The sequence below is a fragment of the Abramis brama genome, assembly GCF_963993115.1.
Source record: "Abramis brama genome assembly, chromosome: 4".
NCBI classification, from domain to species: Eukaryota; Metazoa; Chordata; class Actinopteri; order Cypriniformes; family Leuciscidae; genus Abramis; species Abramis brama.
Window position 1 is genome coordinate 48,969,542 of NC_139966.1, and position 27,961 is coordinate 48,997,502.

General features: G+C 35.9%; 2 protein-coding genes across 2 annotated transcripts in view; one reads left to right on the forward strand and one right to left on the reverse strand.

Annotated features, from left to right (window-relative positions):
• The first annotated feature begins 1,169 nt into the window (after nt 1-1,169).
• LOC311080696 (scavenger receptor cysteine-rich domain-containing protein DMBT1-like) overlaps nt 1,170-27,961 on the forward strand; it is a 32,519-nt gene continuing 5,727 nt past the window's right edge. Inside the window, exons 1-8 of the mRNA XM_084110789.1 lie at nt 1,170-1,289; nt 1,582-1,650; nt 1,778-1,840; nt 2,025-2,084; nt 2,203-5,467; nt 5,625-5,966; nt 6,613-6,915; nt 7,076-7,390. Coding sequence (XP_083966915.1) covers nt 5,401-5,467; nt 5,625-5,966; nt 6,613-6,915; nt 7,076-7,390 — 1,027 coding nt within the window. The 5' untranslated portion in view covers nt 1,170-1,289; nt 1,582-1,650; nt 1,778-1,840; nt 2,025-2,084; nt 2,203-5,400. The remainder of the gene's footprint in view (nt 1,290-1,581; nt 1,651-1,777; nt 1,841-2,024; nt 2,085-2,202; nt 5,468-5,624; nt 5,967-6,612; nt 6,916-7,075; nt 7,391-27,961) is intronic.
• On the reverse strand, nt 13,501-21,894 carry LOC311080720 (putative inhibitor of apoptosis). The gene has a single exon (XM_084110832.1). The coding sequence runs from the start codon at nt 19,652-19,654 to the stop codon at nt 18,737-18,739; it is 918 nt and encodes a 305-aa protein (XP_083966958.1). The 5' UTR covers nt 19,655-21,894; the 3' UTR covers nt 13,501-18,736.

Sequence of the window (27,961 nt, forward strand, 5' to 3'; positions counted from 1 at the left end):
CCTGGGGACAGAATGACTGTGATAATGAAGTGGCCAAGATCACTTGTTCTGGTAAGAAGATATTTAACTGATTTAATATGGTCTGAAGTGGTCATGTTTATTTAAATATGATTATTGTATGTGTCATAGATTAAATAAATGTTCTCCCAAATATTCTTAAACACCTTACATTTTATAGAGTATAAAATCTTTTAATGTTGTCATTTTATATTATCATCGTTTTTATCTCAGAGGATGAGAATTCTGAATCTATTCGGAGTCATCTGACTTGTTCTACCTCATCATCTCCTCACCAGAGACAGTGTTCAAGTAAGTGTGATATTTGTGTATTTGTTTTCATCTTAAATTATTTGTATTTCAACACAAAATAATTTTTTATTACACATTAATTTTTTTTACAAATTTAAAGGCCTCTAGCAATCAGTTTCAGTGTGTTTTGTTGTAAATGTTGTCCTAAATCTGGTCAGTGATGTTTCTGTGTGTGATTTAGATCATGTTCCTCTCAGACTGAGTGGAGGTTTGGGCCGGTGCTCTGGGAGGCTGGAGGTGTATCATAACGCTGTGTGGGGTTCAGTCTGTGCTGATCTGTGGGACATCAGCGATGCTCAGGTGGTCTGCAGGCAGCTGGGTTGTGGAGCAGCACTGAGGGCTGATGGGAATTCAGTCTTTGGTGCTGGTGAAGGTGTTGTGTGGCTGAACAGAGTCGAGTGCAGAGGGAATGAGATTCACCTGTGGGACTGTCCTCTCTCCCTGAAGAACCACACTGACTGCTCCCACAAAGAGCACGCTGGACTCACCTGTGCAAGTCAGAGCAAAACACTGAGCAATGTTTGTCTTTCTTTTTTTTAAACATAATTTTAGTGCTAACAATACTGTTTGTGACTGTTTTGTCAGATTTGTCAGTGTCCACTTCTCCTGCCACAACAACATCAGCTTCTCCTCCAGTTTCTCAGACAGTGCGCTCAACATCAGTCACTCCTCCACAAACTCCTCCAGTGTCTCTCTCTGTGCTTGTGGTTGTACTGGGAGTTTTGCTCTTACTGCTCTTAGTGCCACTGCTTATACTGATTCAGCAGAACAGAGTGATGAGGAGAGGTAGGAGAGATCCAGAGACTGTCATATTGTGTGTTATTCAGTGTGTGATCAGTCATGTGTTGTGAACTGACAGCAGGTTTGTCTGTCTACACTCACAGCTCTCTCTAAGAGGAGACACAAGACGAAGACTGAGGCCCTTTATGAGGAGATTCATCACAGACCCACTAATAGACAGAGTTTCTTTACTCAAAGGGGTGAGTGTCATAGGTTCTGATTTGTGGAAATCAACCGAGAAATCACTTTAATCAGAGGGGTGAGTGGAGTAAATCACATTGAGTCATATTTGTGGGACCTTTTGTACGTTATTTTAAATGATTGGTTAGTGTTGTATGATCCAAAGAATGTGGATATATATATATATATATATATATATATATATATATATATATATATATATATATATATATATATATGAAATTAAGAAAAAATATACATGTACAAGTTTGTTTTTAGTGTGATGGCATCTGATTCATGTTAAATTTGTAGAAGACACACCTGGGAGCTATGATGATGTCATCACAGGTGAACATAACCCTGGTATTGTAGAAGGTGAAGGTATTCATTGTTTTATGTGTTTGTATATAATAACACAGTCCCTTTAAATTGATGCTCAGTACCGATAAAATGCAACATTTAATCTGTCTATGTTTCTGTGTGTGTGTGTGTGTGTGTGTGTGTGTAGTGGATACGCCAGAAAATTATGATGATGTCATCATTAATGGACAGGACTCTCAAGGTGTAATGGGTGAGTTACAGAACAATATATTGAACATGCGTTTATAGTTTACCATTAATTAATCATCATGACTTTATCTGGAGTAAATCTAATAATCTCACACAGTAATGAGGGAAAGAGATCAATGACATCATCAGTGACACAAGCTGTATTACAAATTACAATGTGAGGTTTTATTTCACATGTGAATCAGAGGGAGATCAGGAGTATGATGATGTGAAGAACAGCAATGAAGAAGAGAGAAACCTGTTGGGTCAGTGTTTGTCTCTATTTTAACCTTTGACTAATCATTTGCTGATTTTAATAGGCTCAGTTTTAGATGTTAAATACAACATTAAACATGATATATTTGCTTTTGTCTTTAATAACAGACTATGATGATGTGGGGGAGTTGTCAAAAAATGACGGCTGTATGACTCAATGGCCACACACACTGCCTCGGTTCATGACATTTTACAGCTTCTAGAGTTGGGTTGAATCGCTACTTTAGGTTTTAAATTAGTTTTGATGAGCTTGTATTTTGTAAAAAGGATTGCTTTGAAATTTAGGAGGTATAACATTGATTCTTTTTTTGCTTTTCTTTAACAAACACATTTTAACAATCTTAAAAACAAACATTATAAATGCATTAAATCATGCTAATGTAATTTTCTTTCTCTGAACATTGTTGATGTTGTGCCTTATTCCTTACTTGAAGTTGGAGCCATTTCCCTGTTCTGTTTTACAGTTTTTTTTTACTCAAAAGTTTACATACCCCTTGCAGAATCTGTGAAAATGTTAATATGTGTAATAACAAAATAACATGGATCATAAAAACATATTGTTGTTTTTATGTAGTACTGTCCTAAATAAGCTATTTCACATAACAGATGTTTACATATAGACCTTATGTGCCAGTGAAACAAGCACCCAGCCATCAGAATATTGAACTTTTCTGGTGAAGTGGATTTTTCTTTTTGTAGAGTTAACGAAAGTTATCACGGACATTATAATGTTTGAAGCGGGTGTCATAACAAATGTCAATTGAACCAGAAGATTTTAAAATAAGCGGCTCATTCATAAATCCGTAAAATCTTACCTTCATGCTGTGGAAATACAAACTGGAAGACAGAAAACAATGAGCACAGCGTTAAAAAGGGCGGACAACCTAAGGTACAACATAAGATAGAGAACAACTGAGGGACTCATACAAAGGTGAAAACATTCACTGATGTTCAAGAACGCAACATGATGCATTAACAGCTGGGGTGTAAACTTTCTGAATTTTATGATCAGGGTAAGTTGTATTTTTGTCTTCTGGGAAACATGTAAGTATCTCTTGTGCATAGCTTCTGGAGGCATGCAGTACTAAATGAAATATTACATTTAAATAAAAAAACTTACACATAATCACCCTGTTCAAAAGTTAGAACTTAATGCATTGTTTACTTCTGGAGCATCAGTGAATGTTTGCAGCTTTAGTAATAGTTGTGAATTGTCCTCAGTGTGAAAAGATGGATCTCAAAATCATACAGCCACAGCTGGAAAGGGTTCAAATATGCAGAAGATGCTGGAAAAGTAAATAATGTGCAGAACCTGAAGGATTTTTCCGAAGAGCAGTGGGCAGTTTAATTGTTCAATTGACATGCAAGGGAATGATGAAAAAAAAAACACTCCGGTGAACACTGGTTCACTCAGGTAAGAACAGCTAGTAACGTCTCGGTTACATATGTAACCCTTGTTCCCTGGAACAGAGACGTTACATCTCCCTGCCACTTCCGCTGTATCACTGAAACGCCTGAGTTCAGTCTCGGCTCCTCAGCAAAGAAACATATCTGCATGTTGCCAGTGTACTTCCTTATATACCCACGAGGTAGGGCGGAGTTACGCTATGCAAATTCTGCAGACCCTTGCCATTGGCTCGTTTTATTTCTCGAAGATGAGAGGCTTTCTAAGTGAAACCCCATTCGTCATCACAACGTAACGTCTCCGTTCCCTACTCAGGGAACGAGCGTTACATTATGTAACCGAGACGTTTTGTCTGATGTTAAAGATATTTTTGTTCGTAGTAACCTTACACAATTATTGAATCTTCAATATGCATTAATTACAAACTTCAAATTTTCTGAAGTCTTCCTTTATATTTGTTGCATTTGCTCTTTTAGAATGTTCAGTTTATTTTCTTACCTAATTCTAGAACCACATTCTATAATCCATCCATGATTCTCTCTTTTTGCGCCTGTGTTACGTCCAGAGCCGTAAGGTTCTGTTTGTGTGTGTTCAGCTGTGCTGCTTTCTCTTTTTCTCTATCCCTGTCTCTCTTCATAGGAGAAATGGTTCCACCTGGTACAGATAATCAATGGCCTGCTGTGATTGGATGCTGGGAGTATTTAAACTGCAAACACCATCAGAGCTGTGTTGGTGGTGGCTTGACTGTGTGCAGCAGCAGCAGCAGCAGCAGCAGCAGCAGCAATGAGGTCCCATCTTCAACCCCAGACCTGAGACTTTGTTGAAGCCAGTAGTGAACAGTGTATCTCTACCTCATATTGTGTGTCATAATGATCCTGAAAATTCAGCTTTGCATCACAGAAATAAATGATAATTTAATTTAATTGTAATAATATATCACAATATTAAAAATTTTTTCTGTATTTTTGATCAAATAAATGCAGGCTTGATGAACAGAAGAAACTTCTTTCAAAAACATTAAAAATAGTAATGTTTCCAAACTTTTGACCTGTATAGGTTAATCTTCAGGAACAGGATTGGACTCCCCTGACTTACGTCTGCCTGTATTTAGAATAACAAGTGTTTTTCTGCCATCTTGTGGTTGAGTGACGCTTTGCCACAATCAATGCACATGCCTGTTGCCCAAAGGCTGCTAAATTCTCTGTAGTTTCTAAAGTCAATGAAACCTTTTTATTTACAACTGATTTCTGGGTTTTTGAACATTAAATGAACATTAATGAACAATGAACATTAAAATTGATAAAACTAAATAATAATAACCCTGTTAGAATGGGTAACAGGGTTGCAAATTTAGCTTTAATTTATGACAAATATGTTGTTTTGTTGTTATTAATATATAATTTATATCCTGTCAATTTAAAATATACATTTATAAAATATGTTCAATATAAATATATATATATATTTTTGCATATTATGATGTTTGAATTGAGCAGTTATCAGTGTCTGAATCAGCAGGTGTTTGGTTCTGATGCTGTATATAACATGGGGTGCTTCCTCTCTCTGAAATCTTCAAAGTCTCCCAAATGATGTGTTACTATTTTTTGCCTCTGGCAGGTGTGTGTGTGTGTGTGCATCCTCACTGAAGTGTCTCGATATGGAGGAGGAGTTCTTTTCAGCGCTGACGAGCTTTTGATGTATATGGTGTAAATCAGAAATGCCTCCTCTGATTTGTCACTGAAGTTGTTTGATGATTTCCTATGTTCTGTCTAATAAGGTAATGATGAACCTGATTGGAAAGTTTTAGGGCTCTCCTCTTTAGGGGGCTGACAGTACCCAGTTTCTTCAGTGTGTTTGGGGAACAGAAAAGAAACTTGTGCTGCGTTCTCTGAGCTGATGAAATGGTGTGCGTCCAGCAGAAGATGATGATAAGGAGTCTGATGTTTCTAATCAAACTCATCACCGCTAGTAGGTTTATACTTTCAGTTGAGGATGAAATGATCTTAATACAAACATTTATATGCAATACGATACTGCATCTGACTTGCTGTCTAACTGGCACATATTATGTATATTTTGTGCGTTGTTGTTAATTTCTTCTTTTTTCCTTCTTTCTCTCTCCCAGTCTGTCATTTTTCTGTTGCACAAAAGAAAATTGTGAATGTGCGGTTGGTTGGTGGTCACAGTCGCTGTGCTGGTAGAGTGGAGGTTCTTCATAGAGGTCAGTGGGGAACAGTGTGTCGTGTTGGCTGGGATTTGGCTGATGCTGCAGTGGTGTGTAGAGAACTCGACTGTGGAGAACCTGTAGATGCTCTGAGTGATGCTCATTTTGGACAAGGATCAGGACCAATCTGGATGAATCTTGTCATGTGTACTGGATCAGAGTCAACACTGAAGAACTGTGGGTCAGCAGGATGGGGTAAAAGCAACTGTGATCATGATAATAATGCTGGAGTCATCTGTTCAGGTAAACTGCTCCATTCTGCACCATAATATTACATCACTAAAAATAGCCCTGCTTTTTTATACACCACATTCAAAAGTTTTTTTTTTTTTTTTTTTTTAAGAAGCTGCTTATGCCCAGCAAAAACTGTACTATTTTTTTGTTTCCAGTTTAAAATAACTGTTTTCTATTTTAACATATTTTTTTATGTAATTTTTAGCAGACATTACCTCTGTCTTCAGTGTCACATGATCCTCCTAAAATTTTAGATTTGGTGCCACAGTTGAAAATGGTTGTGCTGCTTAATGAATTGTGGATGTTTTTTTTTTAAGGAGTTTAAAGCATTTTATTTGTAACAGAAATATTTTGTAACATTCTAAATGAATGCATCTTGCTCAAAAAATTTCTTGTTTTAAACTAAATATTACTAACCTCAAATCACAACTGTTTAAACACTCATTCTGTTGTTTCTCTGTATCTTACTTATGTATGCTAATAAATAAATAAATATAAATCACTTTTTAACATTTTTTTTCATATACAACATGTGGTGTTTCTCTTACATATAAAATATGATATAGGAATCTATAAAATATTTTTATGCAAGTGTACAACAAGGTTTTTTTTTTTTCTTCCCAATAAATAATTAAAATGATCTGGATTCCTTCAGAAGTCCGGCTGGTTGGAGGTTCTCGCTGCTCTGGGAGGTTAGAGATGCTTGATGATCAGTCGTGGGTTTCAGTGTGTGACGCTGCCTTTGACCAGCAGGATGCAGAGGTTGTGTGTAGAGAGCTGGACTGTGGGGCTCCTGTACAGGTGCTGGGAGAAGATGCTTTTGGCAAAGGAGACGCTCAGATGTGGACACAAGAGATTCAGTGCAGAGGAGATGAGTCTCAGATTCACCTCTGTCCAACATCACCATCACACCAACACAAATGTTCTCATGACAATGATGTTAAACTGATGTGTGCAGGTCAGAGTGAATTTCTTTTACTTTTATAAAATCTATGTCAAATCTTTTGACACTCTGTATGAAATATTTTTTCTCTCTCTCTTTGTGTGATTCTTTTAACTCTTTTTCTGATTGTTTATTATTATCTCTCCATCTGTTCACTTCTTTATTTAATATACAGTCAGTGTGAATGTGAGGTTGGTTGATGGTCACAGTCGCTGTGCTGGTAGAGTGGAGGTTCTTCATAGAGGTCAGTGGGGAACAGTGTGTGGAGATGACTGGGATTTGGCTGATGCTGCAGTGGTGTGTAGAGAGCTGGACTGTGGAGAACCTGTAGATGCTCTGAGTGATGCTTATTTTGGACCAGGATCAGGACCAATCTGGATGAGTTATGTCTCGTGTATTGGATCAGAGTCTACACTGAAGAACTGTGGATCATCAGGATGGGGTAAAAGCAACTGTGATCATATTGAAGATGCTGGAGTCATATGTTCAGGTAAAGTGCTTTGTACAGTACCTCACCTTAATATAACATTGCTAAAAGTGTCCTCATTTCACCAAAATGTAGAGTATTTTCTATTCTATTGTTGAGGAAACTATTTTTTTTCTTGTGGCCACGATTTTAATGTGTAAAACAACCCTGAGTGATGATGGTAACTATCAGCTCTGCAGCGGATATTAATAGCCAAACTATAGTGAAAACACTATTTATTACCAATGTCACTATCAGCAGTTTAAGACATTAAATTTGTAGGCACATAACACAAGAACACTTCTTTTTAAATGCAAATGAGACTTTATTGATATTTCTAACACATAAAACTAATATCTAACACATGATCACATGCACACACATTCACACGAGTTACAGAAAGAAAGTAAGTGAGGAAAGAATGAGTGTTAGGAGTGAAATGATGAAATCCTAAGTTTCTATGTGCACTTGACCTGACCTGAACGAACCATCAATCATTATTTTTAACCCTTCTGTTGTTTCTTATGCAGGGTTATTAAATTTATATGAACGGAAAGAAAAGGAAACTAAGTAGGAAGAAAAGTGAGACGAGAATAGTTAGATGGCTTGAATGAAACTGTTAACCCATGTTCTTCTGATCTTGATCTGACTCTGTCGTCTGATCCTTTGTTCGTGTCCTGAGATTTTACCCTGAGGAGTTGGTCCAGCCTCTCAGATGAGTTCTGACCAATTAGACACTCTTTAGTTCAGAGGTGGCTGTTTCTTCTCCTCTCACCATAAATCACATGTTATCTGTGGTCTCTTAAATACTCGCTCTAAAAGGAGAATAACGTTTATACATGATTTCTATTATAATAATACAATACATTTTACACAGATTTCATTCAAGTCATCTTCTGAATTAGGAATTGATGATCATACTAGTAGAAAACAATAAACACTTTGTCAACCATTCAATAGTTACAACAATTGCATGAATTATGTGTGATCTAGGCATAATAGTCACATATATAGGTTGTAGACATGAGGTTGTAGGATCATGCAGTTGTTTGAATGATTAAAAGTCAGGGAAGAACAGACTGTCACGTTTTCCATTTCATTCTGACATTTCAAAATATGACTCACTAGTTGCTATATGCTAAGTTGTCCGAATTAACACAACTACCACTGCATTCATGCTGTACGATTTCTCAAATATACCAGACTTTCTTCTTGTTTACATGTGTGACAGATAACCACACAAAGACTATAGCTTTAACATATATGCTTCTTATTATTTCCCACCATTATTTCCCGCTACTTATAAATCCCACCAGAGATTTTCGACGGGGTTCAAGTCAGGTGACTGTGATGGCCACTGTAGAATCTTCCAGGACTTCTTTTGCAACCAAGCCTTGGTGGAATTTGAGGTATACTTGGGATCATTGTCCTGTTGGAAGGTCCAATGACGTCTAAGCTTCAGCTTCCTAAATTATGGCATGACGTTTTCTCCTAGGATTTCCTGATATATAGTACAAAAATGAATCCATCTTGCCTTCCACACACTGCAGGTTTCCAGTGCCAGAGGATGTAAATCAGCCGCAGAGCATCACCGAACCTCCACCATGCTTAACCATAGACAGAGTGTTCTTTTCAGCATGTGCTTCATTCTTCTTCCTCCAGACATCCCGCTGATCCATAGGGCTGAACAAATTCCAGTTTTGTTTCATCGCTCCACAGAACAGAATCCCCAAACTTCTGTGGCTTGTTTATATGGTTTTGAGCAAATTGGAGCCGACTTTTCTTGTGCTTTTGGGTAAGTAGTGGTGTAGTCTTGGAGTTCTGGCATGGAAACCATCTGCGTTTAGTACGCGCCTTCCTGTGCAAGCTGAAACCTCAGTGCCTTTTGCCACCAAGTCTTGCTGCAGGTCTTTTGCAGACCCTCTAGGGTTTTTCTGAACCTCCCTTCTCAGAAGTCTGGATGCAGCTGTTGATAACTTCCTTTTTCTGCCCCGTCCAGGTAGTGTAACCACTGTTCCTTTAACTTTGAACTTGTAAACTATGCTTCCAACGGTCTCTCTAGGAACACTTAGTGCCTTTGCTATCTTTTTGTATCCTGTTCCTTGATTGTGAAGGGTGATGAAATCTTCTCTTAACTTTTTGGACCATTCTTTTGACTTAGCCATATTTCTAACATGCTCAACAAACCTAGCCAGTTCAGATATATCATGTGTTCTAGTTCAAGCAAACCTGGTGCAACTAATGATGCCCTTGATTAGTTGCATTCGGTGTGCTTGAGACAACACCTGTTTTGCAGATTTGTGCTGTTGTGAGGGATTCTCTTCGGGGGGTTGAATAATTTTGAGACTGCAGAAATCATTAAAAGTTGTGTTTTCAGTTGAATTCTGGGAAACCACTTGAAACATGTGTTGAGCTATTTCAATTACTTTTATTTGATTTGCTCATTTCAAACAGCTGAAAGTCTGTAAATTTTGCCAATTAAGCTGATTTGCAATGGGGTTGAATAATTTTATATATACATACAGGTCCTTCTCAATAAATTAGCATATTGTGATAAAGTTCATTATTTTCCATAATGTAATGATAAAAATTAAACTTTCATATATTTTAGATTCATTGCACACCAACTGAAATATTTCAGGTCTTTTATTGTTTTAAAACTGATGATTTTGGCATACAGCTCATGAAACCCCAAAATTCATATCTCAATAAATTAGCATATTTCATCCGACCAATAAAAGAAAAGTGTTTTTAATACAAAAAAAAGTCAACCTTCAAATAATTATGTTCAGTTATGCACTCAATACTTGGTCGGGAATCCTTTTGCAGAAATGACTGCTTCAATGCGGCGTGGCATGGAGGCAATCACCCTGTGGCACTGCTGAGGTGTTATGGAGGCCCAGGATGCTTCGATAGCGGCCTTAAGCTCATCCAGAGTGTTGGGTCTTGCGTCTCTCAACTTTCTCTTCACAATATCCCACAGATTCTCTATGGGGTTCAGGTCAGGAGAGTTGGCAGGCCAATTGAGCACAGTAATACCATGGTCAGTAAACCATTTACCAGTGGTTTTGGCACTGTGAGCAGGTGCCACGTCGTGATGAAAAATGAAATCTTCATCTCCATAAAGCTTTTCAGCAGATGGAAGCATGAAGTGCTACAAAATCTCCTGATAGCTAGCTGCATTGACCCTGCCCTTGATAAAACACAGTGGACCAACACCAGCAGCTGACATGGCACCCCAGACCATCACTGACTGTGGGTACTTGACACTGGACTTCAGGCATTTTGGCATTTCCTTCTCCCCAGTCTTCCTCCAGACTCTGGCACCTTGATTTCCGAATGACATGCACAATTTGTCCAAAAGTCCAGTGCTGCTTCTCTGTAGCCCAGGTCAGGCGCTTCTGCCGCTGTTTCTGGTTCAAAAGTGGCTTGACCTGGGGAATGCGGCACCTGTAGCCCATTTCCTGCACACGCCTGTGCACGGTGGCTCTGGATGTTTCTACTCCAGACTCAGTCCACTGCTTCCGCAGGTCCCCCAAGGTCTGGAATCGGTCCTTCTCCACAATCTTCTTCAGGGTCCGGTCACCTCTTCTCGTTGTGCAGCGTTTTTTGCCACACTTTTTCCTTCCCACAGACTTCCCACTGAGGTGCCTTGATACAGCACTCTGGGAACAGCCTATTCGTTCAGAAATTTCTTTCTGTGTCTTACCCTCTTGCTTAAGGGTGTCAATGATGGCCTTCTGGTCAGCAGTCTTACCCATGATTGCGGTTTTGAGATATGAACCAGGCTGGGAGTTTTTAAAAGCCTCAGGAATCTTTTGCAGGTGAGTAGTCCTTATGGGGGACCTTATGTCAAAATGATTTACGACTTTGACCTTTGACCTTTTGGCAGGTTGAACTTCCGGTGACCTTTATGATTGACGGGTTGAACTTCCGGAATGCGGTCATGGGATTAACCTATTGACCCTGCTAGCCTATCGATCATGTTGTTTGACAGTTAGTTTTGAACTATGACCTAGCAAGGACTAAATCATAATTTTGACGGGTAGTTTTGTCCTATATTAATAGAACAGATGTTTTTTGCCGTTTGTTTGAACTTTGTCCCAGTTATATGTGCGTGTGTGGTTATTGTGCATGCGCCCCCACCGCAGTGAAAGTGAGAAGCGTATGTCACACAAAATAATCTCATCCTTTAAAATAAAACATACATTGAAACCAATTATTTTAGAGAGTTGAAAAGTATGTCCATACCATTGACGTCCACAAAAATAATTAACCTAAAGTTGAAAAACATACCTTTAAAAAGCGTTTAAAAAGCTTACTAAAACCAATTATTTTAGATAAAAATTACATAAACAATGTACTCTTTAAAAGTGTATAATCTAAATCAATTTAAGGTTGAAAAAAACATTTAGTTATTTCACATTCCTATCCTTTATATAATGTATATCATATAAATTATATAATAATTATCATGCCAAAGTTCTTTTTAAAAGTGTATAATCTAAAACAATTAAACTAAAGTTTAAAAACATACCTTTAAAAGTGTATAAATGAAAATATATAATCTTACATAAAACATTCTATCCTTAATATCATTTATATAATTTATATAATATAAAACAATTAAAGTTAAAAAACATACCTTTAAAAGTATAATATAAATATCTTATTGATCCAATTATTTTAGTTTTAGATGAATAAAAAATGACTGAGTTAAAATTAACACATCAATGTCCATACCACTGATGCCCACAAAAATAATTAAACTAAAGTTGAAAAACATACCTTTAAAAGTGTATAATATAAAATAAAATAATTTTACTAAGGTTGAAAAATATTCTGTTCTTTTTAAAAGAATATAAAATAATTATTTTAGCTGAATAAAATTGTCTTACCTTATTTTAGAAAGTTGAAGTATACCATTGATGTCCACAAAAAAATGCAATGTATGAATGGATTCAAAATTGTTTTACACAACTGAATTCACATAGTCATTCCTGAATGACCTCACACTCTCAAAACATAAGGAGCGCGTGTCTGTGTGTGTGTGTGTGTGTGTGTCTATGCGCGCCCCCCTATTCCTGTGAGCTCTGACATCTGAAACACGGTGAAGTCTATATCAGACTAACAAGTTGAAAACATGCCTTTAAAAGTATAATATAAATATCTTATTGATCCAATTATTTTAGTTTTAGATGAATAAAAGAATATAAAATAAAAAGCTTGCTAAAAATAAAAATCATCTTACATGTTAGAGGTAAAGTATACCACGGATGTCCATAAAAATGCAATGTATGAAACGGAGTCGCAGGTCCCTCCTGCCTTCACATTCCTGAACAGTATATATAAATGGGGTCAGTTATTTCATATATGTCACATTCAGTTATTTCACATTCATATGTAAAACATTCTGTTCTTTTTAAAAGTATATAAATGTTAATAAAATAATATACAATAATATCTTACTAAAATAATTAAAGTTGAAAAAAGATTCTATCATTTAAAAGTGTTTAAATGAAATCTTGCAAATTAAACTAAAGTTGAAAAACATACTGTTCTTTAAAAGCATTTAAAAAGCTTACTAAAACCAATTGTTTTAGTTTTAGATAAAAATTACATAAAACATTCTATCCTTTATATTCTATCATTTATATAATATAAATGATATAATCTAAAACAATTAAACTAAGGTTGAAAAACATTCTATCCTTTAAAATTATATAATTAAATGCTTATACAATATATATTACTAAAAATAAAAATAATCTTACATGTTAGAGAGAGAGAGTTAAAGTATGTCCTACCATGGATGTCCACAAAAATGCAATGTATGAATGGGTTCAAAATTGTTTTACACAACTGAATTCATCTAGTCATTCCTGAATGACCTCACACTGTCTCAAAACATAGCGCGTCTAATGTATGTGTGTCAAAAAGTAAAGGAGCCGTGCGCGTTTCTGTGTGTGCATGTGTGTGTGTGTGTGTGTGTGTGTGTGCGCGCCCCTTCACATGTGAGCTCTGACCCCTCTCCTTCGCATACCAGAGCACGGTGAAAGTGAGGAAGGGGTTTCCTAATATCACACTAACAAAAGTTGAAAAACATACTGTTCCTTAAAAGTGTATAAATAAAATGGTTATAAAAATATACTCAAACCAATTATTTTAGATGAATAAATAAAATTCATCTTACATGTTTAGAGTTACAACTCTTGAACTTACAAGTTCAAGAAGCTCTTAAAGACATAAATCACAGAGTGGTTCTCTCTCACACCAGCGTCTCTGACTCAGAGGGTTGTATTCAGTGATGGGATGAGACATTTTGAATGCTGTGTTGGGGGTAAATTAATTTCAAAGTTTAAATGATATCTTTAAAAAAAAATATTTGTTTCATAACATATAGATGTCCATACATCCTATGAATGAGACTGCAGTTGTAATAGAAAAGACTTTTTTTTCCTGACTCTGCTCCTTCGCATTCCTGAGCACAGTGAAAGTGATAATAATGTTTTAAATTTCACAAAAATAATATAAAATAAATACCTTGCTAGAAATCTACTGAAATGCTTGTAAAAAGAATAAAATTCATCTCACATGTTTAGAGAGTTACGATTCTTGAACTTATGTGTTCAAGAAGCTGTTGAGAGCCATAAATCACAGAGTGGTTCTCTCTCACACCAGCGTCTCTGACTCCTAGGGTTTATTCAGCGATCAGAATGAGACATTGTGTTAGGGCTAAATTTATTTCAAAGTTTAAATGATATCTTTATAAAATGTAAATGTAATGTATAAAAAATGTATAAAAAAGTCTCTCAAACAGAGGCCCTCGCTCGTGTCTATGCTGCATTCTGACATCCCCTCCTTTCATTTCCAGAGGTAACAGTGACACTGTGAAGTGTATCTCACACTAACTAAAGTTAAAAAACATTCTGTTCTTTATAAGTATATAAAAAATATTCTCTCTCTCATCTAAAAGCATAACCTTAAAAAGTTTGCATTAGATATTTTAAAAGATTGATTAAATTAAATCTTTAAAGTTTCAATACATACTCATCTTCTATTTATCTGTACTTATGTATGATATAAATTATTATTTTTTGCTTAACGGTGACCTAAAGTATAATTGTTATTAAACAATGTCTGTTCAAAAACTGTACTTGGTCGTCTTAAATCTCATTTATACGAAAAAGATTCAACCAGCATTTTTTGTCCATGTGGGGGTTTCAACTTTTATGGTGGGGCTTTCCATAGCTATCCCGTACATCTAAACAGAACCATCACAGAAAACTACATTTTCAAAATGTAAACAAAAGTTTTAGCTAAATAAAAACACCTTATTTCCAGAGAGGCAAAGTAGTTCTTTATGCAATGATAAAAACGATCCAAAAAAGCAAATAGTTTAAGTTGTCCTATAACAGCCCCAGGCCCTTCAGTGATGAACTACAGTGTGAACTGAAGCTTCAGGATATAGGGCGACAGACCAGATGAGTCTCGGGGGGAGTCTCTCTGCATTCCAGACTACATCCAAAGTTTACACTAATTTCATTTAAAAGTTTAAATCAAATCTTTAAAATCATATCTTCTTAGAAGATTTATGTATTATTGTTACTAAGCAGCGTCTGTCCAAAAACTTGAGATCTTAGATCTTTTGTCCATACAACATGAAACATGTTGTCAAAGTTTGTCACAATGTTTTTAAGAAATCCTAGGACTTTACATTGCTCTTATTTAGACAAAGTTGTATCATTTGGAAAATCATCACACAATTTGAGAGATGCAATGTGTGATAAGTAAAAATCACCCATCGTATAAGATCATTTTTACTTGTATCTCCCGAACTAGGGTGAAACCCTTTACTGAGAATATACCACCGGCCATCTACTCAAAATATATGTAGAAGTTTCAAATGTTAGCATTTGTTGATGGTGGTCGCATGAACAGACTTTGGGGAGAGCTATATCAGGAAGCTATGCCCTTTGACCTCCTCGATTTTGCAGGCCTTTTTGTTAAAGATTTTAGAAGATTCCCATCTAGCGGTGAAATTCTATTTTGCATTTAAACGAATAGTGCTTTCTAGCAGTTCTCCCATCTACTCGTTTTTTTTCAACTTTGGTAAATGTGCCAAGAATCTATGACAACGTGTCTTCCGATAGCGCTTCATCGAGTTTAATTGTACATGTTCTACCGTTATGATGTACTTGTTACATGTTCTACCGTACATGTTCTACCGTTCTATATAATGATTTACACAACCGAGCAATAGACCGTACCTTTGACTTACCCGTCGAGAAGAAAGTAGATTCCTAGATAAAAGCTATCCCGATATTTATTTACATACCGATAAATTAAATTTGAATTTAATTAAAACTTCTCCTGTGGCTCGGCTTAACTATGATCCAGCATTATATTGTACCGTGCAGTGCAGCCTTTCAAATGTGGCGGGGGGCAGTATCAACGCCTCCCATATGGTCTAGCGGTTAGGATTCCTGGTTTTCATCCAGGCTGCTACTCAATAGTCGAATAATCATCAATAATAATTTTTAGTAATTCATAGTCTTAGAGGCCTACACGAACTGCAGAAACAAGCAGAATGTGTGAAAACTCAGTTTCAGTACCAAATCATTTTCACAAATACAATTATATTGAATTCAGAAAATTTCACTATGGAATACTTTATCTATCATAATTTCAATTTAGTACGTCATCATTTCAACTTTTCATCTCATAATTATGACGCATAGTCATAATTTCAACTTTTTAAGTCATCATTTCGACTTTTTGTCAATTACGCCTTTTTAATGTTTTAAAGTCATAATTTGGTTGTTGACTATAGTAGTGTTGCACCTGCATGTCCACTAACTCGCTTGTGAGAGTCAGAGTGTGTAAAGTAAGCTCTCATTAGTGTTAGTAGAGTATTACTGGACTGGTAGGGTTAGAATAAGTAATATTACAATAAAATATCTGTTGGTGGGCATCGCGATAAAGAGTTAGCAGATATTAAGCACATATTAAAATTAACATTTTTCAACCGAGCGAGTCTGCGCATGAGAGGCCTTCTTCAACTTTTTAATTCAGAATTACAATGACGCCTTTTTAATGTAATGCTTAAAACGTTTTTTAGTCATAATTTGGTTGTTGACTATAGTAGTGTTGATGATGAAACGTGCTAGTGCTTTTTGTACCTCTCTGGTATTATAGTGTTTCAAGATGGCGGAACGACACGGAAGCCTCCTTGGACTTACCCGCCCCATGTAAATAACAGATAAGAAATGATCTGATTTTAAGAAAGATCATTTTACACCCATGAGGACATATTTATGAATAAAGATGATGATTTTAGCTAATAAAATACCATTTTTCAATCTACACATGAGAGACCTTCAGAAGTCAGAACTTCAGGGGTAGGCCCGTTGGCGAAAACACTGCATGTGTAAGGTAGTTTTCCAGATTTTCACCCAAAATCAAATACTGTATGACACTTTTCAAAGTTAGAATAACCTGTTGTGTTCTGACACAAGGCCATTAACCGGTTCTTTTTGTTTTATAAATGTACTTTGCTTATTTCTATATATCAACCTGATAAATATGAATTCACGATTAAACAAGATAATTTTTAAGAAAAAACATTTTTAAGAAAAATACAACTAAACCATGATAATGTTTAGTTTAGATGTGGATGATTAAGTTTCAGGCGTAGTGCAACCAGATTTCTCTAACATCTCACTCACAACGCAAAACGTTGTAAATAAACATTTTCAAACTGTAATTTTATTTTATTGATTATGGTGATTTAAAGTTTTTGTTATTAACTAATACCTTTATCTTTTAACTAACATCTAACCCCAAATAAACAGATAATGCAATGTTCACAATCTACAGTTATATATTCTCCTACTTAGTATCTTTGGCTGTATTTTGTCACACCGTAGTGATACAAAGTTCCAGACTTTGGTAAAACCTGCAGGTAAAATTCCACAAAAGTAAATTCTAATTCTTCATCATCATGAGCCATTTAAAACAAATACAGGAAAGCCACTATAGTGATCCGTTTTAGCTTTTGAATGTCTGTCATTGACATCTTGTTTCTTTTTGTACAGTTTGCAAAAAGTACATAGACTGTGGTCAAACATGTTAGGAATGTATCCTATACATTAGAGGTCCTTCTACACGATAGGCCTTTAACCGGTTCTTTTTTGTTTTATAAAAAAAAAAAAAAAAAAATATGACTAAAAAAAATGACTAAATCTTTCTGCGATGCCTACGAAACATCGACGTAAAAGATGAGTATGGCTGTTTTTCTGTTACCTATTACGCTATAACTCGTCTAACTATTACACTTATTTTGTTATTTTGTGTGTGTGTCGCTAAACAACGGTTAAGCTAATGAATTACGGTTGATACGTGGTATTTTTACGTGAATTGATTCATTTTTTTATTCCGACCACACTTTGACACCATTGTTTTATTCGGCAGAATGCCGAAATATTTAATCTATCGTCAATTTCAATGGTTAGATAAATCATCTAACTATTATATCTAACAAGCACAGTCGCATTAGAGTCAGATTCTTGTTTATTTTGAACATTGCTATTGAACCGTTTTTCAATATTATTGAAAATAATTGTTAAATAAAAGCGCTATTGTTCTCGGCCTCATCAAAGTTCACATAGTTTTCACAGGAGCGTACCGTTTTTGAACAAGACTTTGTTTAAAAGCTTTTGTTTGCATTTCTTCTGAAACACCCTGTTTTGAAATTGTTTAACATCGCTAGCGTAACACTTACCGTACTGCCGGTTGTGATTGTATGGCGTTTTCTTTACACTTTTCCTACAGTTAGCTGTAATGTTAGTGAACTCTAGGTCTTCTCTTTGTTCATATACGACGGTATTCGCATGAATTGGCTTGAATTGTATCTTGATTTGATACGAGAGACATTTATTATATTATTATACCATAAATAGCGCTAGAATGTATATTTTAATATTTTAATCTCTGGTTCTATGTTTTTAAAGACAAGGACGCCTCTTTCTATAAGCGACCCTCAAAATCTGTGCATACAACAAAATTACTTTTGTTTGAAGAAAAACTCAGCGGGTGCTTGATCACTATTGAATCTATTAAACACCCCTGAATTCGGTAATGTTATCACATTTTAATTTCAACTAACTTACTTTTCAAATAACATCTTGTTGGTCAAATTAACTTAAAGCCTGCGCAAAATTATTCTTAAAAAACATTAACTTAAAGCATGCACATCCTAACTACTTTCTAAATGTTTGTAAATCCAAAAACTGTTGTCACTGTTGTCACTGGATTGTTTTTATGCATCAAGTTAAATGTAAATTTGCAAATCCAAATGATAGGAAAACTTTATGATAGGAAAGTACGGACGGCATCTTTGACCAATCCTCTACATATGGGGCACTTGCGCAGAGAAGGCGCACATTCTTTGCACACAACTAGGTGACCACAGGGGATGAAGACAATGTTTACTTCCTTATCCATGCAAACTTTGCATGTGCGCTCCTCTTGAAGTCTTTTTAACTGTTCCTCCATAGGCAAGTCTGAAAGATCTTGACTCGGGGATGCAGCTTCATTTGTCTGGGCCGTCAGGCCACACTCAAATTCCATCTCCAAAGCAGGATTGTTCTCTTGTTCTCTCACAAATTCTCTCGAGTCACTGTCTCCATGAGTCAATAGCCGCTCAAATAGTCTTGGAAATCTTGCTTGAATCTGATGAACAAACTCTTGGCCCTTTTCTTGCAGCAGGTATTGACATCTTGGAAACCACTTGGCATGTTCTACCCATGGATCATCACCAGACTCCCAACATCTGAGTCCACCATCGCATGAAAAGCACTTCACGTCATCATTACGACCAACATAGTAAAAACCAGCCTTAGCCAATTGGTCTGGTCGAACAGTTATTCTTGAGGGCCAGTAGACAAATGTGAGCGACCTTTCTTCACACCGTTGCATTGCCGATGCATTGAAAAGGCTAGATAAAGGTACATTATCTGCACGGTCGCCTCGAATGAAGGGGCAGTTGGGGTAATGTCTCTGGTGCTCTGATACTGCACGATCTCCCGGTTCCCAGTTGCTAAGCTGACCTCCACAACTGAAGCAAGCCACTCTGTCGCCCTGACCAAGGTAGTAGAAACCACTTTTGGCAAGCTCGGCCGGACTTACTGGTGCAAGAGTCCAATTCTGAAAGGTGTCAAGGCGTTCCTGTTCCCGACGCATGCCAGGATTGTGACAAGCCGGAGGTTGCTGGTGAGACATATCCATGTTTAAGTAAACTCCTCCGTTTGGCCTGAAACGGATGTCGCAGGGGTGGAAAGCTCTCAGTTGCGAAGCGGGGAAAAGGGTGAAGACATAAAAATGGGACCACAGGGCGTGTCCACTCAAGCCCTTCTCTCTGCCGGACTAGTGTCTAGTCATCCATGGCAGAACGCATCATCTTATTAAAAAATGTAATGAGAACAAGAACAACACCACAAAATGTCCTTTCTTCTGTACACGGCGGGCAAAACAGTTGTATCATTTGATACAACTGTATTGCCGCCTCGGGAATACGGTAATTAAAATGCAGAAAACAAATATTGAATTATTCTAAATATTATGAGCTCAGACATTTTTTACCAGAATTTTATTTCAACATTATACTTTCATACATTGAAGTAAAACGACAATAACGACATTTACAGATGGTCTAACCAGAATAAAAAATCTCTGCAGGCTATCATGTTTTGCTCCAGGCTATAGTTGACCAGACTTTCAACTAATTCACCAACGTCAGTTTTTGCATTTTTTGACACCAGTGACACACAGAGATCCGTTACAAAAGTCCATATAGCGAGTATTTCTGTGATTTCGAATTCGTCACAACATCCACCCAACACATCCAGAACTTTTCTGAGGATTACGCCGTTCGGCTCTTTGCCGTTAAAAAACATGGGCGTTACATCAGGCCATGGCTTTGTCAAGCCTCTTACGACGTCCATTTCATTTTTGAGATTTGTCACACGTTTGGTATCCTGCGCACAATCTTTTTTCATATCACGCGCAGCGTCGATGATCCTCTGCATCAAGCCGACCATTTGGCCTCTAAAATAATCTTTAAACATAGAGCCCAGCATATCTCTTAAACGACACTCTTTGCCCGTGGCACACTCACACACCGGAGGATAATTGTACCCCGTATCGCCAGAACTCAACGGGGAGTCGCTCTCCTTTAGGTTTTGCGTCGCCATTTTTTCAGCTTTTCGAAGAGTCTACTGAATCTCCTGCAATGTTCCTGGAATCTCCCTTGCGGTACAATCGTGCCTTGTGCGTTAATGCGCAGAAGTTTGTGGGTCAGAAGTTTGCGTCAGGTTCAGGACTTTCAACTTTTGTTGCAGTGGCGCAGCAGTCCGAGGCTAGTAGAGCTAGAGTAGAGCGTGTAATGTCGTGAAATATTTATCAGGCTGGGGTCCACCCACCCTGTTGTGTAGAATGTATGGAGGTTGGCCTCAGGAAAGCCATAAATAACTAGTTCCTGCATAACCAACAAGTCCTACATGTCGCCAGAGAGAAGTTTGAATCGTTCGAGTCATACACACAAGTGCAGCGATGGAGCGCGTGAACACAAGCAGTGTGAGAGGATTCCTGAGATCTTGCGACGATCTGACTGAGAAGATTCGCTGTTTAATACAGAAGAAACTCATCAAGAAGTACTTGAGCAGGTATAAAAACCTATTTTATTTGTGGATTAAAGAATAGAATAAAGAATAGCCATTTCTATAATAAAAGTATTTCTCTCACTATGGACAACCAATCCCATGCATGCCAAACTATCATTTGGCATAACTAATCATTATCAACATATATTTTTTTGATAAAAAGAGTTCCAAATGGCACTTATTTTTGACCCGCTAAGTGCTCCAAAGTTCACTTTGTCCACAAAAAAAAAGGAACTTAGTCTTAATTTAACGAAGGCTATGGATGTTAGGTAAATACGTTTATTAAATTGTACACATTCATTCATGTACACATGTTATGTGTTTCTTCTCCTTTCACATTAAATCACAATTTAGAAAAAAAGAAATTAGAAACAAATTGATTATTTTTGTAGTTGTTTAACATTTCTCAAAACATTTGTCAAATACGAAATGTTTAGTTTAGCTACTTGCACCTTATCTCGCACTTTGACCGTTATCAGCTATTATCAGATACTATTGTCCTAACATAGACTATTGTTTTAACTCTGGTTTAACCTGCTGTTCACCGGCCATCATGTGCTCTAACACCTGCAGCATCAGCCGGTTCATTGACTTTGAACTGGTGTATGAATGTGTTTATTTTATGTTAACTTTATTTTTGCTGTACATACATTTGATTCTTCTAACTGCTTGTCTTTGGTTAATACAGCTGGAGAAGAACAACAGGGAGGTTGGAAGATACAGTAGAGGAACTACAGAATAAATATGGAGAGAAAACAGCATTAAAAAGGATCAAGTCCATAGTGAAAAAAATCAGAAAAAAGAATATCAAACGTAGGAAAAGATTTATAATTTTACTTTGTTAGTAGTGAATATGTTTCTCAATCTTCAATCTTCTTAAAAAAAATTTTTTTTTAACAGATGGTGACGTTCAGACGCTGAGCATTCAAACACATTCTGGAAACATGACCAACCAACAGCCTAACAACCATCTACAACGACAGCATAATAATACTAATAATAATAATAATAATAATTCTACATCATTCGGACGGCTATTCATTCAGATCCCTAATCAGCTTACCTTCACAATTGACCAGAAGAATGGTGGGACAATAGTTGCTCCAATCATGGTAGAAAAGACAATATATGGTGATGTTAACATCAGTGTGGTGAGTGTCTGATAAGTTAGTCCATAGTCTTTACAAGAGTGTGACAAAATACAGCCAAAGATACTAAGTAGGAGAATATATAACTGTAGATTGTGAACATTGCATTATCTGTTTATTTGGGGTTAGATGTTAGTTAAAAGATAAAGGTATTAGTTAATAACAAAAACTTTAAATCACCATAATCAATAAAATAAAATTACAGTTTGAAAATGTTTATTTACAACGTTTTGCGTTGTGAGTGAGATGTTAGAGAAATCTGGTTGCACTACGCCTGAAACTTAATCATCCACATCTAAACTAAACATTATCATGGTTTAGTTGTATTTTTCTTAAAAATGTTTTTTCTTAAAAATTATCTTGTTTAATCGTGAATTCATATTTATCAGGTTGATATATAGAAATAAGCAAAGTACATTTATAAAACAAAAAGAACCGGTTAATGGCCTTGTGTCAGAACACAACAGGTTATTCTAACTTTGAAAAGTGTCATACAGTATTTGATTTTGGGTGAAAATCTGGAAAACTACCTTACACATGCAGTGTTTTCGCCAACGGGCCTACCCCTGAAGTTCTGACTTCTGAAGGTCTCTCATGTGTAGATTGAAAAATGGTATTTTATTAGCTAAAATCATCATCTTTATTCATAAATATGTCCTCATGGGTGTAAAATGATCTTTCTTAAAATCAGATCATTTCTTATCTGTTATTTACATGGGGCGGGTAAGTCCAAGGAGGCTTCCGTGTCGTTCCGCCATCTTGAAACACTATAATACCAGAGAGGTACAAAAAGCACTAGCACGTTTCATCATCAACACTACTATAGTCAACAACCAAATTATGACTAAAAAACGTTTTAAGCATTACATTAAAAAGGCGTCATTGTAATTCTGAATTAAAAAGTTGAAGAAGGCCTCTCATGCGCAGACTCGCTCGGTTGAAAAATGTTAATTTTAATATGTGCTTAATATCTGCTAACTCTTTATCGCGATGCCCACCAACAGATATTTTATTGTAATATTACTTATTCTAACCCTACCAGTCCAGTAATACTCTACTAACACTAATGAGAGCTTACTTTACACACTCTGACTCTCACAAGCGAGTTAGTGGACATGCAGGTGCAACACTACTATAGTCAACAACCAAATTATGACTTTAAAACATTAAAAAGGCGTAATTGACAAAAAGTCGAAATGATGACTTAAAAAGTTGAAATTATGACTATGCGTCATAATTATGAGATGAAAAGTTGAAATGATGACGTACTAAATTGAAATTATGATAGATAAAGTATTCCATAGTGAAATTTTCTGAATTCAATATAATTGTATTTGTGAAAATGATTTGGTACTGAAACTGAGTTTTCACACATTCTGCTTGTTTCTGCAGTTCGTGTAGGCCTCTAAGACTATGAATTACTAAAAATTATTATTGATGATTATTCGACTATTGAGTAGCAGCCTGGATGAAAACCAGGAATCCTAACCGCTAGACCATATGGGAGGCGTTGATACTGCCCCCCGCCACATTTGAAAGGCTGCACTGCACGGTACAATATAATGCTGGATCATAGTTAAGCCGAGCCACAGGAGAAGTTTTAATTAAATTCAAATTTAATTTATCGGTATGTAAATAAATATCGGGATAGCTTTTATCTAGGAATCTACTTTCTTCTCGACGGGTAAGTCAAAGGTACGGTCTATTGCTCGGTTGTGTAAATCATTATATAGAACGGTAGAACATGTACGGTAGAACATGTAACAAGTACATCATAACGGTAGAACATGTACAATTAAACTCGATGAAGCGCTATCGGAAGACACGTTGTCATAGATTCTTGGCACATTTACCAAAGTTGAAAAAAAACGAGTAGATGGGAGAACTGCTAGAAAGCACTATTCGTTTAAATGCAAAATAGAATTTCACCGCTAGATGGGAATCTTCTAAAATCTTTAACAAAAAGGCCTGCAAAATCGAGGAGGTCAAAGGGCATAGCTTCCTGATATAGCTCTCCCCAAAGTCTGTTCATGCGACCACCATCAACAAATGCTAACATTTGAAACTTCTACATATATTTTGAGTAGATGGCCGGTGGTATATTCTCAGTAAAGGGTTTCACCCTAGTTCGGGAGATACAAGTAAAAATGATCTTATACGATGGGTGATTTTTACTTATCACACATTGCATCTCTCAAATTGTGTGATGATTTTCCAAATGATACAACTTTGTCTAAATAAGAGCAATGTAAAGTCCTAGGATTTCTTAAAAACATTGTGACAAACTTTGACAACATGTTTCATGTTGTATGGACAAAAGATCTAAGATCTCAAGTTTTTGGACAGACGCTGCTTAGTAACAATAATACATAAATCTTCTAAGAAGATATGATTTTAAAGATTTGATTTAAACTTTTAAATGAAATTAGTGTAAACTTTGGATGTAGTCTGGAATGCAGAGAGACTCCCCCCGAGACTCATCTGGTCTGTCGCCCTATATCCTGAAGCTTCAGTTCACACTGTAGTTTATCACTGAAGGGCCTGGGGCTGTTATAGGACAACTTAAACTATTTGCTTTTTTGGATCGTTTTTATCATTGCATAAAGAACTACTTTGCCTCTCTGGAAATAAGGTGTTTTTATTTAGCTAAAACTTTTGTTTACATTTTGAAAATGTAGTTTTCTGTGATGGTTCTGTTTAGATGTACGGGATAGCTATGGAAAGCCCCACCATAAAAGTTGAAACCCCCACATGGACAAAAAATGCTGGTTGAATCTTTTTCGTATAAATGAGATTTAAGACGACCAAGTACAGTTTTTGAACAGACATTGTTTAATAACAATTATACTTTAGGTCACCGTTAAGCAAAAAATAATAATTTATATCATACATAAGTACAGATAAATAGAAGATGAGTATGTATTGAAACTTTAAAGATTTAATTTAATCAATCTTTTAAAATATCTAATGCAAACTTTTTAAGGTTATGCTTTTAGATGAGAGAGAGAATATTTTTTATATACTTATAAAGAACAGAATGTTTTTTAACTTTAGTTAGTGTGAGATACACTTCACAGTGTCACTGTTACCTCTGGAAATGAAAGGAGGGGATGTCAGAATGCAGCATAGACACGAGCGAGGGCCTCTGTTTGAGAGACTTTTTTATACATTTTTTATACATTACATTTACATTTTATAAAGATATCATTTAAACTTTGAAATAAATTTAGCCCTAACACAATGTCTCATTCTGATCGCTGAATAAACCCTAGGAGTCAGAGACGCTGGTGTGAGAGAGAACCACTCTGTGATTTATGGCTCTCAACAGCTTCTTGAACACATAAGTTCAAGAATCGTAACTCTCTAAACATGTGAGATGAATTTTATTCTTTTTACAAGCATTTCAGTAGATTTCTAGCAAGGTATTTATTTTATATTATTTTTGTGAAATTTAAAACATTATTATCACTTTCACTGTGCTCAGGAATGCGAAGGAGCAGAGTCAGGAAAAAAAAGTCTTTTCTATTACAACTGCAGTCTCATTCATAGGATGTATGGACATCTATATGTTATGAAACAAATATTTTTTTTTAAAGATATCATTTAAACTTTGAAATTAATTTACCCCCAACACAGCATTCAAAATGTCTCATCCCATCACTGAATACAACCCTCTGAGTCAGAGACGCTGGTGTGAGAGAGAACCACTCTGTGATTTATGTCTTTAAGAGCTTCTTGAACTTGTAAGTTCAAGAGTTGTAACTCTAAACATGTAAGATGAATTTTATTTATTCATCTAAAATAATTGGTTTCAGTATATTTTTATAACCATTTTATTTATACACTTTTAAGGAACAGTATGTTTTTCAACTTTTGTTAGTGTGATATTAGGAAACCCCTTCCTCACTTTCACCCTGCTCTGGTATGCGAAGGAGAGGGGTCAGAGCTCACATGTGAAGGGGGCGCGCACAGACACACACACACACACACACACACACACACACACACACACACACACACAGAAACGCGCACGGCTCCTTTACTTTTTGACACACATACATTAGACGCGCTATGTTTTGAGACAGTTTTGTTTATCTAAAACTGAAATACTTGGTTCGGTAGATTTTATAAGTATTTCATTATATACTTTTAAAAAGAACAGAATATTTTTTTCAACTTTAGTTAAATTATTTTTGTGACCCATTCGTATGGAATTGATGTGTTAAGAGCTTCTTCAACTCTCTCTAACATGTAAGATTATTTTTATTTTTAGTAATATATATTGTATAAGCATTTAATTATATACTTTTAAAGGATAGAATGTTTTTCAACCTTAGTTTAATTGTTTTAGATTATATCATTTATATTATATAAATGATAGAATATAAAGGATAGAATGTTTTATGTAATTTTTATCTAAAACTAAAACAATTGGTTTTAGTAAGCTTTTTAAATGCTTTTAAAGAACAGTATGTTTTTCAACTTTAGTTTAATTTGCAAGATTTCATTTAAACACTTTTAAATGATAGAATCTTTTTTCAACTTTAATTATTTTAGTAAGATATTATTGTATATTATTTTATTAACATTTATATACTTTTAAAAAGAACAGAATGTTTTACATATGAATGTGAAATAACTGAATGTGACATATATGAAATAAATGACCCCATTTATATATACTGTTCAGGAATGTGAAGGCAGGAGGGACCTGCGACTCCGTTTCATACATTGCATTTTTATGGACATCCGTGGTATACTTTACCTCTAACATGTAAGATGATTTTTATTTTTAGCAAGCTTTTTATTTTATATTCTTTTATTCATCTAAAACTAAAATAATTGGATCAATAAGATATTTATATTATACTTTTAAAGGCATGTTTTCAACTTGTTAGTCTGATATAGACTTGACCGTGTTTCAGATGTCAGAGCTCACAGGAATGGGGGGCGCGCATAGACACACACACACACACACACACACACACACACACAGACACGTGTGTTTTACTTTTTGACACACATACATTAGAAGCGCGCTCCTTATGTTTTGAGAGTGTGAGGTCATTCAGGAATGACTATGTGAATTCAGTTGTGTAAAACAATTTTGAATCCATTCATACATTGCATTTTTTGTGGACATCAATGGTATACTTCAACTTTCTAAAATAAGGTAAGACAATTTTATTCAGCTAAAACACTTGGTTTTAGTAAGCTTTTCATTTTATATTCTTTTAACGGACAGAATGTTTTTCAACTTTAGGTTAATTATTTTTGTGGACGTCAATGGTATGGACATACTTTTCAACTCTCTAAAATAATTGGTTTCAATGTATGTTTTATTTTAAAGGATGAGATTATTTTGTGTGACATACGCTTCTCACTTTCACTGCGGTGGGGGCGCAGGCACAATAACCACACACGCACATATAACTGGGACAAAGTTCAAACAAACGGCAAAAAACATCTGTTCTATTAATATAGGACAAAACTACCCGTCAAAATTATGATTTAGTCCTTGCTAGGTCATAGTTCAAAACTAACTGTCAAACAACATGATCGATAGGCTAGCAGGGTCAATAGGTTAATCCCATGACCGCATTCCGGAAGTTCAACCCGTCAATCATAAAGGTCACCGGAAGTTCAACCTGCCAAAAGGTCAAAGGTCAAAGTCGTAAATCATTTTGACATAAGGTCCCCCATAAGGACTACTCAGGTGTTTAGAG

Coding starts and splice junctions, on each gene's coding strand:
- LOC311080720 (XM_084110832.1), bottom strand. CDS start 19,654: ATGGATATGTCTCACCAGCAACCTCCGGCTTGTCACAATCCTGGCATG.